The sequence below is a fragment of the Photinus pyralis genome, unplaced genomic scaffold (assembly GCF_008802855.1).
Source record: "Photinus pyralis isolate 1611_PpyrPB1 unplaced genomic scaffold, Ppyr1.3 Ppyr1.4_LG6, whole genome shotgun sequence".
In the NCBI taxonomy this organism is placed as follows: domain Eukaryota; kingdom Metazoa; phylum Arthropoda; class Insecta; order Coleoptera; family Lampyridae; genus Photinus; species Photinus pyralis.
Window position 1 is genome coordinate 39,894,530 of NW_022170663.1, and position 17,640 is coordinate 39,912,169.

The 17,640-nt window shown below is 39.7% G+C and overlaps 1 protein-coding gene across 1 annotated transcript; it reads left to right on the plus strand.

The window, feature by feature from the left end:
• Nucleotides 1-10,261: 10,261 nt before the first annotated feature.
• On the plus strand, nt 10,262-12,372 carry LOC116175207. The gene is made up of 3 exons (XM_031493342.1): nt 10,262-10,298; nt 10,350-10,538; nt 11,210-12,372. The coding sequence occupies exon 3, from the start codon at nt 11,252-11,254 to the stop codon at nt 12,221-12,223; it is 972 nt and encodes a 323-aa protein (XP_031349202.1). The 5' UTR covers nt 10,262-10,298; nt 10,350-10,538; nt 11,210-11,251; the 3' UTR covers nt 12,224-12,372.
• The last annotated feature ends 5,268 nt before the right edge of the window (nt 12,373-17,640 follow it).

The window sequence follows — 17,640 nt, forward strand, 5'->3', positions numbered from 1 at the left end:
AGGGCCCGTTATAGGTGAACGTCAAATTCTCATAAAGCCATAACAATCGCATGACGTACATCATAGATACCGTGGTAGAAGCTTAGGACCTCTCCTTAAACGGTCAGGTTAGAGAAGTAGAGGACCGTCCAGGTAGGTGACAGAATATCAAAGGAAATAAAAATTTCCACGGTCTAGGGCCACCCACGTAGGCGGTATACATCAAAGGAAAAAGTTCCCTCGGTCTAGGACCACGCCCACACAGGTGGCATATATCAAAGGAAAAATTCCCACGGTCTAGGGCCACCTCGTGGGCGGCATACATCAAAGGAAAAAAAAGTTCCCACGGTCCCCAGAATTTTCCCACGCACAAGCGACCCAATACCTACTTAGGTAATAAAATGAATACTGAACGTGAACGTAATAATGTTAGGATGCTTACTTGAGGGATCGGCCTTTACTCGACTGGTCCGCTGTACTTGCGTTTAATGGCGTAATCGTATCGTTGTTTGCTTGTTGCAATGAACTTATTTCAAATGTTGATTCTTGTCTTCTTACTTAGGAATCCGTTGCTCGAAGGACCAAATGGAAAGATGTACTCTTCTTTTAATATTTTATTTGTACGTAAAAAGCACAAGAACAATTTACATTAATGCTCGCCATTTTTACAACGCGCAATGTCGTTCTACCAATCTACAAAACCAAAAGAAACTTCTGCGTGCGCCGAATCCCTACTGAACAAACTAGCGCGATATACAAGCGCGCTTAAATTTAAAATTCATTGTTGCATTAACACACTTCTTCTTACATTTGCGAAACTGGATTTTCAGCGATGGTAGCAATCAAAACGAAATGTAGAAACAAACTGCAGTTGTCGAATTCCTTGCGCCTGAAAATATCTTGCATCAAAGTGGACATCGACGCCGTTATCAAGAAGTGTAGAAAAACAGGCCCACGCTTCTCACACACCTCATTACCTACATTGGTAAATAAAATCCTTTTTAATAAAACATTTTTACAAACCAGAGCTAATAAATAAATTGAGCCCCCCCCCCTTCCACTAAAGTTAGGTGGGCCGCCAAATGCTGCTATTTTATCAAGTGGGTCGCGTTTCCAAAAATATTGGGAAGCACTGGTCTAGTAGCTGGTTCCCTCCGAAGTTTCCCTTAGTGATCGCGTTGCACTTAAATATCCATATTGGCGTGGAAAGTCAAAATCGTAGTAGGTAGATTTCTTGAATCACGCGTATTTGAAAATCAGGAAATGAGGGCCATTCGAAGACAAACTGAGCCAGACATATTGTAAACTAAGGTGGCGTCTACACCAAACTTTTAATAAATATCTATAAAGAGAAAAAAGGCACTGTTGGAGAAATTAAAATCGTTGAAATAAATGTGGTCAAAAATATCAACTAAAATGGCATTATCTGGATATAATATTCCTCCACGAAAAATTAGAATAAGTGGAAATCCTTAGAACGTAGTTATTCATTATGAAACCAGCTTGACGGGTATATGGGCGAATATTATGGGGTTGTACATCTTCCACTTTATCTTCCTGGTTTAGAATAACCGTCCTGCCTCCGAGCTCTCTTGCGTAACTGTAATCCCATTAGCAACGATTGTGCCTTGAATACGATCTGTGTCATGTATATAAGTAGCTAGAAGAGACACGGCAGAGGTTTAGGGCTGTTGTAACATGCGTGCTTGATGTATTATAAGAAAGTTAATAACGAGTAATTATTAAAACACTGTTTAATATACGATATGGCGCAGTCGGAGAAACCGGATCTATTGAAGTGTTAAGTATAAAGTTTAAAGCGGACCAAATAGAAAGAGAAGTGAGGTTAGGATGGAGTATTTTAAACCGCCAAAAAGTTTGGACTTCAACGGCAACATTTGTGTCAACTGGAAAAAATTTAAGCAGTCACTAGAAATATTCTTAGCCGCGACGGGGAAATCGAAAGAACCGCCCAAAACCAAAATCGCCATCCTTTTATTTAATCGGAGAAGATGGTCTCGAAGTGTACAATACATTTGGGTTGTCCGAAGAGGAAATATGATGCCGTAATAGCCTCATTTGAAGCATACTGCATACCAAAGAAAAACGTGTACGAAAGATATGTTTTCTACAAGAGGGACCAGAAAGAGTCGGAACCATTTGAACTATTTTTAACAGACATTAAGAAATTATCGGCAAGCTTGTGAATTTGATACTTTGAATGACCAAATGGTTCGGGACCGTATTGTGTTGGGAGTTAGTGATGCGACTTTACAGGAGAGCAGTTTCAATATCTATTCCCCTATCCCTACATTTACGTAATATTTTTTTAGCTATACCTTGGCGCAGTCGGTAGGTGTTTGCAACAGATGGTATCCCAAAACAAATTATTAGTGACAACATGCCGTTTAACTCACAAGAATGTAGGGACTTTTCTTATAAATGGAATTTTGAAATCGTGACCAGCTCACCAAGATACCCCCGGAGTAATGCTCAAACCGAAATAGCAGTAGGTATAGCTAAAAAATTATTACGAAATGTTTTTTTTTTAGATGGAAATCATCGAGGATGATGCAAATGACAATCCAGAAACGTTAGACGAGACATTACAATCCACAGACGAGGTGCTATCAACCAATACTAATGTTGCTCTGCGAGAAACATCAAAAAGAAAAAAAACCGAACCATGAACCAAAACAGATCCTCGTATAGATAAAGCCCTAAATATGATACAAGGCTTCATGGGTCAACGTGATCCCTGTGACGTATATGGCGAGCACGTCGCCATGAAATTAAAAAATTATAGCAAAAGAACACAGTCAACAGTGCAACATTTGTTCAGCAGCATATTGTTCAATGCAGACATGGAGCAATATGATGCCAGTATTCATACCAACATTGCATCTTTTAGTCAACGACCATTAAATCGCCCATCACTACATGCATTTTCAGCTGGATCTTCAAATTCATCAACACAAGCGAGTGTACTTCCAGAACATCTACGCCACCACTATACAACGAAAACAATCCACACTAGTCATTTACATTATTAGTGCGGGAACAGTTATTTTGCAGATGACCGCGACGCATGTCGCGCGAATCAAGCAAATACTGTTCACGCACGTAACATGTATTCTATTTTTTGCACGGATTAGTTAAATCGAATTTATATAAATTCAAATCCTTTTCGCGAGATTTTTGCGACATTATAATTCTTTTGAAAAAATCAAGTTCTCTATGCCGATAAAAATAGAAATTTAAAATGTCAATTTATTATTCAAAACTTCTGGTTTAAACTTATTTTTGCCCCTGTACTACAGGGAATGATGTAAACTGTATTTATATTTTCTTTTTTACTCAATTGTCAATTGTAAAATTGACGTTCCCGACTTTCGTGTTTTATTGGGAAAACGCGATTTAGAACGAAGGAGTGCAAAAAATATTTTAATTCCGCCAACATTATTAGCGGACTATTTGTCAGGTTTTGACCCAACCACGGGATATTAATCACTTCATAAAGTACTTATACTTAAGCTAACAATTTCTGTATATCCCATTTGAATAAAGAGTTGAAGTTAAACTTACTTTTATGTAGTCGTCCAGTGCTTCTATTATAGGTCCACACACTTCAGGGATTAATGCACAGATAAGTTGCTTTGAAACACGAAACAGATCCATTAGACTATTGCCCAGATAACACAGACATCCTAAAGATATCTTAAAGATGTACATTTCAAGATGTAACAGACATCTTTAAGATATCTTGTATTTCCGTAAAGACATCTACAGGGTGACAATTTGAAAACTTACCACCCCCCCATATCTTAGTAAATAAACGAGATATTTAAAAAAATCGAAATCCGTTTCGGTAATTCGGAGGGGGAATCACAATGACATAGTTGGCGACGCACCCCCTCCAACCCCCTGCGCCCCAGCCACTCCAACTTTTAAATCTTAAATAGTGACCCCCCATGTGTGATACGTCGTTGGAAAGCTCTGAAAAAATGCTTTCCAACCATACCAAATAGCATTACATTTAGGTTAGTAATTATCGTGCAAATCAATATACATATATATACAAGTTATTAGTCGTCCCCGAACAGTCGGCGGCAAAGCTGCTTTCGGTGGCGGTCCCGGACGATGAAGCGTCGTGGATCTGCTAGGGGCACTGTCGTTGGGCCGATTCCGTCGTAGGTCGGAGGCTGCTCGATGGGCCGCAAGGTCCAGGTGCGTGGGGCTCGGTGGCAGCGGCGAGACGGGCGTCGGTACGGGGCTGCGTCTCAGGAACCGACGGTGACGTTTTTCTCTTGTCGGAGGGACCGGTGACATGGGAGCACGATGGCGATGGCGGTACGCTGCGGCGTGCTGCTGTTTTTGTTTACCGGGCTCGGGGGTCGCCGGATTTTGGCGCAGGCTATGATGAGCGCTGCTAGTACCGGCTATGGTGAACGCGGTACCGTGAGATCACTGCTGTGGGAGAGCGAGTGCATCTGGCTCGACCCTTCGTTTGGTGAGCTGGATGGCCATCCATATTTCGGCAGCCCTAGCTATTGAGCTTTTACTGCTTGCGTCTTTTAATGTATGTTTTTGTAGATCCTTTTGGTTAGGGTCGGGAGAATGTGTGATAGGATTCTTGTGTTAGGTGTTTTCTCGTATTCCAGTCACCGCCCGCGGTGGTTAGACTGGAATGGACGCTCGTGTTTGCTATTCTTGCAGCACCCTCCTTGGCCGCTTCTTCTTTTGCTCTTGTGTACCAGCCACGGGAGCGATGTCTCTAATGTGCTGGAGGTCAGAGTTGTCCATCCGTTGGTATACTTTTTCGGCCAGCGATCGAGTGTGTTCTGCAAGGGTGTCCATTTGCAGGTCCTGCCTGATGGTGGTGTTGGAGACGAAGTAGGGGGCTCTGGTAATCGCGCGCAGCGCGAGGCTCGACCCGCCTACGATTGTCGATCTGGGCTGTGAGCCCTTCTTCTAACAGCTCTAGCCATTGGCTTCTACTGCTTGCTGGTTGTTCTTGGTTCATGGCGTCTTGTTTCCTCTTGTGTGGTTTATGAGGGTGTGCGTATTGCTCTTGGAGCGATGTCCTATTTCCATCTCTGTTCCACCAGTGAGGATTGTTAGGCAAGGGTTCTAACGGGCTGCGTCACCTCTTGCTGACGCGGTTGGTGAGAACTGGAGTGGTTGCGGATTATTGGTTTTCCTGCAGCACCCTCCTTGGCCGCTTCTTCTTTCGTTCCTGTGTGCCTGCCACAGGTGCGAGGTTCCTAATGTGGTCGACGTCTGAGTTGTCTAGCTTTTCGAAAACCTTCTCGGCCAGCGAGCGAATGTGGTCGGATAGAGTTGGTATTTCCAGGACCTGCCTGATGTTTTCGTTCCTTACGAACCAATCTGCCCTGCTGATTTATTTATTTATTTATTTATTGTCCCTCTTGTTCTAGGCCCTCAACAGGCTTACGCCCAATTACAGAGTAATGATGGTCCGTAAGGCAATGGATTGCACCGCTTCCATCTTTTGCGCGTAGGATTTTCCAACGTACGTTTTCCAGCCTGCTGAAGTGTGCGTGAGGCTCGACCCTTGGCCGCTCTGGCTTATAAAGGGCCGTCCGTGAGTGGGGGTTGTGTTTTGCGTGGGAGAAGTTTTTCGCGCTGATGCCGGGGGTGCGTGTGTTCGCTGGCGCTGGCACGTGATCGGCGCGTGTATCTGCCGAAGATGCGCGTGTGCCACCACAAGGTTAAGAGTTAATGTGCTATTTTCTATCACATCGGCAGCTTTCATACTACCTACTACTCTCGCTACTACTACAGGGTCCGGCAAAATGATCTCCCACATTTTAATCTGTAATAAAAACGCCATTGTAAATGTTATATAGATTTTGTCTTTATTAACTGAAAATGTATGCTATGCCATTTGTTTTTATTAAGTTTTGAAAATTACAGAGTCCAAATGGCGACCATTTTTTTCGATACACATTCGAAGCTGATTTCTGAAAGTTTCCATCACTCAATTTCAATTTCAGGTGTCCGGACACTTCTGGGTCTACCAGTTGATTTTCTTTTTAAGGCTGAACCTGTAACTCTAAAATTTTAAACCCACAACAGTATTGTTTTGCGATCTGGAACTGGACCATGTCTACCAAGCGCGAAGTGAGTACGAAATGTTCTTTGCGTCGTAATCACAGATTCGTTACTTTTCATAAACGTTTCAATAACAAAGGCACGATGCTCACCCGTCCAATTCATGACTGACAACTGAAATGGCAAGGCCAGAGCTACCAACCGACTACACTAAGCTCCCCCTCTCTTCAGTGATTCTGGCACAGTGGCGGTGCAAAATGTGGGAGATCATTTTGCCGGACCCTGTACAAGATGCCTCATTATTATAATGAAAATTTTTTGCTTACTTAGAAATCCAATGAAATTTATATATTTGAGGTCATGTGAATAAAAATATCCAATTACAGCAACATTACACTGATAACAGATCCCATGGGCTGTTTTCACTTCGTTGCTACAGATACGCATGAATGTTAATTTTGAAGTTTCACATAAATTAATATAAATTCAACATGTCACGATTTGGTTGCGATAATGATGAGAAGATAAACGCAATTATCGAGTCAAATACACCCAGAAATACTGTATACAGTAAGAAATTTGTTTGGAAAGCTTTTATGGACTTTTGCAGTATTAGAAATTATGAGTTAGATGGAAGCCGAACGGTAGAAGAATTGGCGTCAATTTTAAAAGATTGGGCCGTAAATATGAGAAGAAAAGATGGTACACCGGCATGTTGATCACACGCCAATTATCCACATCGCAAAATGACACGGATACATTCACTCCACCATGACGCAACACTAATAGACTTCGGGAAATACGAATCTCAGCCTCAACTCTAGCTTAACCAGTCTATACCTAAAATACCTGGACGTATCAAATTTTTAACCCGCAAGAAAGTGTGACAGAACACAGGGGTTTGTCCTACAATGTTGAACTCTATCCAAGCCTGAAACCGTACCCGACATGTACGTTGACCCATGGCACCCCTAAGATGAGTGGAAGCGACGGGCAAGATAGGAAAGGTACCTAACCCCACCAACTGGTCAAAGGATTCCTCATTCATGCAAGTCACTTCGCAGCCGGAATCAAGTAAAGCTAGCATTCGTACGCGATATCAGGACAAAAAAAACGTGTGGTAGACTTGAGACTGAACCTGGCACCTGCAACCGTGGGTCACATGCATTCGACCTCAGCGGACACGCCTCCACGCTACCTACGGGATCCTTCCAATCAGTCTGTCTCTGACCTAACAAATGACTACACAGGGGTAGCATTCGCACATACATACGCGCCCCCGGACCGTACAAGAGTTCACACTGGTCCAAATTCATTCCTCCACAGGCAACAGTCGACGGTACAGAAGGAGAAACCGTATATTCGCACGCCAGGCTCGCTGGGACAAATTTCAGTGGTGTAAATGGGAAGGACTTAAAATGTGGTTTAGAGGATCGGTGCCTTCTTAGCGTTCCCCATGGAAATTTCCCGTCAACTGTCTACGAGGGTTCACAAGGGATTGGGGTCTTCGAGTAGAGGAACCTAAATATGGGGGAACAGTCTCCTCCTCTCTCTGCCGCGATGTGGACTGGTCCAAACGAGGCCTCCGGGCGGCGGTATCTGAAGTAGACTCTGGCACCAGGTGTTTCCGTTTCCCACCTATAGCCTCCTGCTTAGTGATGAATCTCACGGCTTCTTCATGTCGGTATATGTCGTCAGGGACCACAGCGCCTGTATGGAATCAGGGAGTTGGTCCATAATATCCTTTACCAGCTTGGCCTCGGGAACCAACGGCGACACGGTACACAACAAGGACATCTGCTTCAGGAAGTACTCTGACATACTGGACCCACCTGCACCAGCAGCAAACCGTTTCGTCAACACCCTCATCTACGCGCTGCTCCTCCGACCAAAACCGTTCTAGAAACTCACGACGCAAAGCTTCAAAACTCACCCACTCCTTTTCATTCACATCCACCCACTGCGCCACTCTATACCCCAAACACTCTCGTCATCACATCCAGTTTGTCCTCAGGAGCAAACCGAGTCATCCGGAAATACTTCTCAAACTGCTCAAGAAACAACACGGGATTGGTCTTACCGGGAATGAAAAGAGGTTTCTCTGCAATCGGGCCCGCAGATCGCCTCGCTACTTCCTTCCATTCCGTGTCAACAACATTGGTTTTAGGGAGAGGGTTAGTAGTGTTGGGCTCGGGGTTAGTAGGTCGAATTACTCGGAACGAACTCACTGCTTGACGTAGCTTCCGTACAGGTTCCTTGGTCGAGGGTTCTCCTTACCGTCCAGCAGTCGTTGGGTTAAGGCTCATTTACAACCAATTCGATGTGCGCGCAATTTAGTGGTCAAGTTTGAATTTGACCGTGGCTTGGGATGACCTGTTTAGAACTAAACTCGCGCGCAAATTGGCATATTGAATGTAAACACTAAACATAATCTAGTTGATTTATTTTGACGATTCTTACATCATGAACGAAATGAGACCTTATTGCATGCCACAAACCCTTATTCGACAAGAAATGTAGTGGATATAAATCATGTCCGGACACTTAATCACGCGACACATAATCATGGGACATTTAAGCAGGGACAGTTAAACACGCCGACACTTAATCAGACGGACATTTTAACACATAGACATTTAAACACTGAGACAAATAAACACATTGCGTTTGAGGTAATAGCAATACCGCGTTAAGTAACCTACCGAAACATAGCTTAGTGTTATCCAACACTGTAGTAAAACTAAAATATAAAAAAATATATAAAGCTTTATTGAATATTATACATATTATTTATACATGCATACATTATTAAAATACATGAGCAAGGGTTCTTAAATATTCCATTTTATTCGCTGGATCGTAGCTTGCAACTATTCGTTCGACTCTGGTGTTCAGTTCTCTGTACTTCTTCTTCTGAGGAATTCGTTGTCCACTTACGTGCTGCAAATAATATGCGTGTTGTAATGAAATTTCTTTTTGTAGTCCATTCAGAAATCGCCAAATGGTAGGATGACTACATTGAAATAACGATTGCAATCCAAAATGCCAACCTTCTTGGTCGTCCTCTGTGATAGATGTGTGGTGATTCCAATGTTCTGGACTGAAAGCGGATTCCGACGTCGACCGTTCCGTATTTGCCGTCCGCGAACGTAAGTGAATTCGAAGTAATTCAAAAAATCTTCCGTTCCATCTGTAACATTATTAAAAATACATGGTTATATTTTGTTATTATTAAAGAAACGTCATACATACCAAGTTCTGGAAATTCTTCTGCAACTTGTAAAAATCCATTTTCCACATCATGAAGTGGTAACATCGCTAAGGAAAACAGCATTCTAACCGCTAATGCTAAATCATTTGTATTTTGCTCATAAGCATTTTTTAATCCAAACGATGCAATTTTTTTGAAAAATACATCCCGATACGTTGACATTCGGAAAGACTGTTCGGAAAGCGTTCATTGCGCCCATTTCGAAGTCAGTGAGAACTGTGGACGGGTCGGCGCCAGGTATTAAATTTTTAATTATGTTCAACAAACGGATGTATGTGGCTGCTGTCTTATCAGGCAAAAGGGCGAGAATGCACGGAAAAGATATACCAGCTAATTGAACGCGAATGCTGTATAATTAGAAAAAGAGCTCTGGTACTACTTTAAAGGTCCCATCCGCTTGCCATGACGAATTTGCTTCCAATAAACGGAGAAGATCGGCGTGACCAAATATTAATATTCTGTCTTCGTCCTCCCGACCGGAATCCAGTGGCGTAAATAAGGACTTGGCGGCCTTGGCAGCGCCAAGGGGCGCAGGGCAGGAAAGGGGCGCGGCGTAGTTTTCCTTTTCTCATTATTTTTATTGTCGCCTCCCCTCCCTCACGCGTCGCGCTGAATACTTTTCCTGAACTGATTTATCAAAATTCAAAATACTGTTTTATTTTTATTCGTTTTCCCCTGGACCAAATAAATTTTTCTGATTCGACGGTTGCGATCGTGAGAAAAAACGCTTCATCTTTGCTAATATAACCAACTTGGTAGCTGCAATAATAACAAAGTTAGCAATGGTGCCGACTTCGCCGTGAACACTATATATTTTCACTTCTCTAAAAATTTGTAGCAATAGAAAATCTCTTTGCCAATTATTGTGGAGGGGGGGGGGGCGTAAAACTTACGTTTGCCAAGGTACGTAGCCCACCTTAGTTACGCCACTGCCTTAAATATGACGTTAAGACAGGAGATATTGTTTTAAATGGTAAGGAATATTTTTCTTTTCTCTCAAACAGTAATCTATAACAAACCATAGGTAACGAGCTCGAAATTGATGGGTTAATCGAAGACGTTTCAAACCTTGTAGTTAAAAAATCTATCAGTGATAAAACGTACGCTGCCGCTAGTTCAAACAATTTACATTTTACGGGACAAGATTTACTAGAAACTCGTCATAATGATTCTGTTCACCTTTCTAGTTCGACTATTCTCGATGACATCATAGGTATGCCCATTGTCCAACACGTAAATCAAAATCAAGAGCAAAATTTACTTGGTTTAAAACAAAAAATTCGAAAATTAAGTAGTGCTTTGAAAAATACGAAACTAACAAATACCCGACTTCGAAAGAGGCTCTCATTTTCTATTAGTAACTCCCAATCTCAATTAAAAAACAAATCTACCGAAGTACAGACGTTTGTACAAATGCAATTATATCACCGTAAAAGGACCAGTTGGACCCCATCAGAAAAACGTTTAGCTTTATCGTTTTACTACAAATCGCCCAGTAACTATAAATTTATGCTCGATTTGGGTTTTGTATTGCCAAGTGTATCCACGATAAGAACTTGGTTAAAAGTTAACAATTTAAAGACTGGAGAAAATAACAATCTAATTGAGAAACTAAACGCCAAAGTAAAGCAAATGACGAACACGGAAAAACAATGCGTGGTTTTATATGATGAAATTGCTTTAAAAAAAGGATTAAATTACAACCACTATCACGATTTTATTGAAGGTTTTCAAGATTATGGTGATTTGGGAAGAAGAGATGTATTAGCTAATCAAGCGTTGTTATTTTTTGTGAGGGGGTTATTTTGTAATTGGAAGATGCCTTTTTCTTATTACGTATCGTCAGGTCCAGTTAAGGGAGAAGTAATAAGTACTTTGTTGCAGAAAGTTTTGCAAAAATTGCAAGATATTGGATTGGTTCCAAGGATGGTCGTTTGTGACCAAGGAAGCAACAACCGAAAAGCGCTGGCATCCCTGGGAGCTTCAAAAGATAACGTTAAAATTTTTATAAATGGAATGGAGATATATACATGTTTTGATACACCCCATTTAATTAAAAGCTTGAGGAACAATTTTATGAATACAAAATTAAAAATTGTCGTAGACGGTAATGAAGTATCTTGGCACGATTTTGTCGATACTTATAAAATCGATCATAAAAGCAATGTAACGAGAGCAATGCTAAAAATTACAGATACGCACGTAAATCCAACAACCTTTCAAAAAATGAAAGTGAAGTATGCCGTGCAGGTGTTTAGCCACTCGGTAGCAGCTGCAATTGCAACATGTGCCGAAACTGGAGAGGTTCGATCAAGAACTGCAAAGAATACGGCTTCATTTTTAAAATACATCAACGACACATTTGACTGCTTGAATAGTCGGGTTGTTAAAGCAGCAAATCCGTATAATTGCGGATTATCAACTTACAACACCTTCACAACAACAAGGTTAGCCGAAGCATTGCAGTACTTCCAAAAAATTGAAATTTTTGAAAACGGGCGGGCGAGAAACAACATTTACTGTATAGAAGGGTTTCAGTGGACCATTAGAGCAATTCTGGGTTTGTGGGACTCCCTTGTAAAAGACGACTACAAATACATGCTGACGTCACGAATCAATCAAGATCCATTAGAAAACTTTTTTTCAGTGATAAGAAATAGAAATGGCTACAATGCTCAACCAACTGTAAAGCAGTTTCGTATAGCTTTACAACACAACATGCATATTCGTCTACAAGCCCCAGTGGACGGAGCAAATTGTGAAGTAGATGCAGACGACATCTTGGAATTGTATGACAACCACGACCATCCAAATAATTCTACTAGCAAAGATTATCAAAGGGAGGTATACACTAGTTGTAATGACAATGATTTAGAAGTTGAATACGATTGCGATTAAGACGACGACGAACAAAGAGCGGTAGAGGTAACTCATTTGGAAAGTACGAGAAAAACCGGCGTAACATTAGAAGATTGTACAAATGTGTATGTAGCTGGTTACCTATATTTTAAGCTATCAAAGAAATTCGATTGTAAAAAATGCAAAAATGCATTTTTAGATGAAAGTGAATGCCTTGACGATAAATCTCAATTATTTTTATTGAACAAAAATTATGGATCCACGCATACTATAAACTATTTAAGCAAACCAAATAAGTACTTTGCAGAAATTGTGACATTTATGCTACACAGCTTCAACACTTTATTTGAAAAGCATAAACTCAAATACGATGTTAAGAAAATTATCAAAAACTCTCTAGTGCTTAAAATAAAACAAAAATATGATACATGGTTTAATAAGCAATGTGAAGATCATCAGCTGTTTATTGTGGACAATTTAATCAAAATTAAATTGTATAGGTCAATTTCATGGGAAACAGGATCGACAAAACGTCGTAGTACGGCGCCGGCGGAGGGTTGTAAACCTCACCGTAAAGTAAAAATTTTACAAAATTAATTTACTTTTGTAATGTTTTAGCGATTGGTTCAATTCGATGAAATTGTACATGAAACATTTTTTGTAAAATTTTATTTGTTGCAAATTTCATTCAAGGCTTTTTGAGTAGTTTTAATTGAATTAATTTGTCTATTTTATATTAAAAACATTTCACATTTAAAAATAAAAGGCAAGTCTATCAGCAAAACATACATCTACAAAAAAATGATACAAATTATTTATTTTACTCATTTAAGCAGATCGGAATAGCCGATAGGCGAAAGCATTAATTTATATCGTTTTTTAAATTTTTTAAAGTCAATGTTTTGATCACGAAGGGGTATATATTATAATTTATATAATATGTAAATTTGGTTGTTTTTGTTTTCTATTTTATTTAACAGTACTTGCGTACAAGATTGTACAACGGCACGCGAGGTAAGCGCGGTGTTCTGCACACGTTACAATAGCGCGCGGCGTGCGGGCAGAGCGGTCACGTACAAAATTATTTACAAGAAAACGGTAATACATATCTAAGTAATTTTTTCACAAAAAACTATTTGTGACTATTGGCCACATTTCACACAATATAAGTATACACATTCTTTCAATAATAAAAAAGTTTCTCGCTTAATAAAATTTATGCCACGCATAAAGCAATTCCACGACTTTGTTTATTGTTTTGGCTATGTTAATAGTTTTTATTTACTATAAATTATACATCATTAGAAGCGCTCATTAATTATCTTTCAGAAACTGAAAGAATAACCTCGATAACTTATGTGGTCACTGAGATATGGCGATGTGAAGCTAAAAAAACGCGAATTTTTGAAACTCTATTTTTTCTTGTTTTTTGTAAATAAAAAATGTCATGACCACAGCAAAATGACGTGAATGGCCATTTCCGATGAGGAATTATAACACCTACAAAACGTAGTACGGCTCATGTAGTTATACCTCAAAAAAATTTTTGGTACATTTTTTTGTCCGATCTCGCTCCACTATACGGCAATTTTAACTGAATACGGGCCGCCCGTCGATGTTGAAATCTTATACGCGATATCTGCTTTTTCAGTTGTGTTTGCATGAGAGCTGTAAACGTCGCTAGCGTACAGGTTCGTTACTTTTGACGAGAGGGGAGAAACGAGGAGGAAGCGTACGCTCACGATTTCACATTGCGGTTGTCTATCTTCCTCGTTATATGTTAATCAATGGTCATATATAATATAAGAGCAGGCGTTTGAGAGTAAAAGTACAATCGCAACTTCCTCCGTTGCACAAAATTTTAATAATGTCAAATGCAATACGTCCTTCGTAACTGTGGCTTCCAAGACCTTATAGTTAACATGCTGTACAATTATTAGAAACCTGATTACCTACTTTGATGGTAGGTATAGGTAGCTACTTGTGTTCTCAGTTAATTGCTGGTGATTCTTCGTATAATAATGTAAGCAATAACATCTTCCTCATGTTTTGGTTCTACACTTCAAAAAGGTCTGCAAGCAGCAAAGATTGAAACGTCAAACTATAATTTTAAATGTGAACATTGTGATTATGCAAAATAGTGTGAAACATTCTTACAAGTCCGAAAATGAAAAAAACGCACGTGGATGGCCCAATCCTTGATGGAGCTAGACCAGATAGACGCTTTGTATCAAACAGATTACTGTTTCTCACACATCAGTTTCAAATAAGTAGGTATAGTTTGACAGATGTGTACAATAAAGTAAAGTTTGACAGAAGCGTACAATAAAGTTGAACTTTATGGCCGCAAAAGCGACCACAAAAACAACGTTTTTGTGATGATAGCCTAAAAAACATTTTTATGGCCCTCTGGATCTGGTCCCGGGGTACATGAAAAGTGCATAAAAAAACTGTTTACCCTCGATTTTGTCATAAGGATCGCATAACAAATTTGTAAACGAAAGCGTTTGCAAAAGTTTTAAACCGGGATTCACGCGCGTTTTCAATTAGTGACACATCTTCTCTTCACAGGTGGTCTGCATCATGGATGACCCCACTGAAGAACTCTTTCCTACAGATGAATTTTTCTCGACATTTTTTAAAAATGTAGAAGAATCCGTTGGGGTTGAGATTCGTAAATGGTTATCGAGATTGGAAAGTAATTGCTCAAATAACTGATATAGATTTGGAAGATATTGAGAATTTTACCAAAGAAACGTTACCTAAGTTACTTAGAAACAAAACGCAATATAGCGAATATTATGGGATCTTTTCTAATAATGTAAAGGAATTCAAACTATTAAATGGACAGAGGAAGTTAATTAAAATGATAGTGGATCATTACAAGTCAATATCATCCTCGATCTCGTCCATTACTTCTAGTAATAAAAAAAAACAGAGAAAATAAGATTGAATTTAAATACATGTTCCGTTTATATTTAAAGTTTATATATCATTAACCTGTCGGTTCAACTTTTTTCAAATATATCTTAGAGAAATTTTGGGAGGTAATCAGAGGAAATCGGGGTAATCCCAAAGTAATCATGGGAAATCTCGAAGTAATCACAGGAACTCCCAAGGTAATCATAGGAAATCTACAGGAAATCTGAGGAAATCAAGGCAAACGTGGTAATCTCTGTACAAATTATGGGTTGCGAATTACCCCTCGGAATAAAGCTTCAGATCGTCAGCAAACAACAAAAAGTTCGCGTTTTCACAGGAGCTTGCGATGTCGTTAATAAAAACATTAAAAAGAAGGGGTCCAAGATGTGATTCTTGCGGTATTCCAGATGTAATCGGTATAGTATGAGAAACAAATTGCTTGATTTTCACTATTTGCTGTCGGTTCGTCAAATAATCGGCAAACCAGTTAATTAAGGAACCACCTACACCAAGACACTTTAATTTATTTATTAATACCATATGGTTCACTCGGTCAAATGCTTTTGCAAAGTCTGTATAAATCGCGTCAACTTGGTATCCTTTTTCCATAGCTTGTAGAATGAACTGCTCAAAAATTAAAAGGTTTGTGCAAGTAGATCTACCTAGTAAAACCGTGTTGCTCGTCGATGATGACATTCCGGAACATCGGAGTAATTTTTTCTACCACAATGCTTTCAAAAACTTTAGGAATTAGATTTAGTATCGATATCGGACGATAGTTACGGATGTTCGTCTTATCGCCAGATTTATGAATAGATGTGACATAACTAATTTTCCAAACAGAAGGGAATTCGCCCGTAGATAGAGAGCGATTAAAAAGTAATGTTAATGGGCGTGAAATAACATAGACAGCTTCTTTTAAGAATATCGCAGATATATTGTCTGGGCCGGGTCCTGTGGAGTCGTTCAACGTTCTAATTTTCTTGAAAACGTCACATAAATTAAGCGCAAAAAGCAGCAGTCGAAGTAACTGGATAAGCAATTTCCTCCTGGGCCGCTACCTTGTTCTGAGTAAATACCGAAGCGAAAAATTCAGCAAACATATTTGCGATAATATCGCCGCGATCAGAATCTTTGCCGTCGAAAGTCATCTTGCACGGTAATCCATGATCCTTCCGCTTAGAGTTGATATAATTCCAGTAATACTTCGTATTGATTGAAATAGAACTCTCCACTGAAGCTAGATACTTTCGGTAGCACAAATTAGTAAGTTCCTGCATTGCGACCTTAATGCGGAAAATGTAATATAGTCTATGTGTAGGTTTGTTGATTTATATAGTGCATGAGCTTTCTTTTTCTCCTTGATCAGATTAATAAGTGAAGGGCTAAACCATCGAGGAAATTTGAATAGGTTACTTATTCTTCGAATAGGGACAAATAAGGAAACGGCATTGTGCAGATGGGAATAAAATATATCAACAGCTTCGGAGAAATTTGGTACCGCTAAAATTCGATCCCAATCAAGACTGGCAAGGTATGCTCGAATGGCATCATAATTCGCTTTCTTGAAATCGAAAATGTAATCGCAATAAGAAATAGTATTCGACGGAGTACAATTGGTGGTAATGTCGAGATGAAGAGGCGGGTGATACTTATCACATATAAGCAAAGGATCATTTGCTAGGCTAAGGGATACATTACGGGAATTTGAGAATATTAAGTCTAGAAAGGATCCGAGCGTATTAGGGATATTATTCATTTGGTAGAGATTCCAGAAGCCAAAAGTTTCATTCAACACAGTCGTTTTATCATAATCCGTTTGAAGTGTAGAGTGCGTTTCACCACGAGCCGATAAATCATCATTAATCCATCGAGTGTGGGGTAAATTGTAGTCTCCTAGCAGGTATATTGGTATATGAGCGTTGCACTCCATAATTTCGTCAATAGCTTCACAATGTTCGGAATAGCAGGATGAAGGAGAGTTAGGGGGGATGTATACCGCACCAATAATCAAAATGAAATTACCAAGTTGAATTTTTACAAACAATTGTTCAACTGAATTATTGTTAACACAAATAACTTTACTGGAAAGGGTATTTTTAACAGCAATCAAAACTCCACCCCCTCGTTCGTGACTACTTGTCTTCTTGTTGCGGTCAAATCGATGAATTATGTAATTATTATTAAGACCTAATTCGCTGTCATGAATACCTTCATGTAACCTGTTTCGGTGAATACAATAAAGTCGTAACTAATGCACGAACCAAACACCGCCCTACTCAAGAGATTTAATTTAGTTCTAATACCGCGAACGTTCTGATAGTACAAACTTAGCGGTTGAATGGTGTTATGTCATTATCTTGCGGGAACAATTTTGGGAACACCCCGTATGTAACGTATGGTTAAGTCTTTCTCATTACCAGCCAATCGTTCCTGCAACTCTGATCTTAGTACATCTGTATCAAATAGTGTTGCTAATGTAGTGTAATACATGTTGGGCCTATACTTAATAAGTGTAATTAAGAGCTCGTCTT

What these genes read in the sequence shown, in the direction of transcription:
- LOC116175207 (XM_031493342.1), top strand. Translation starts at nt 11,252, where the DNA reads ATGGTCGTTTGTGACCAAGGAAGCAACAACCGAAAAGCGCTGGCATCC.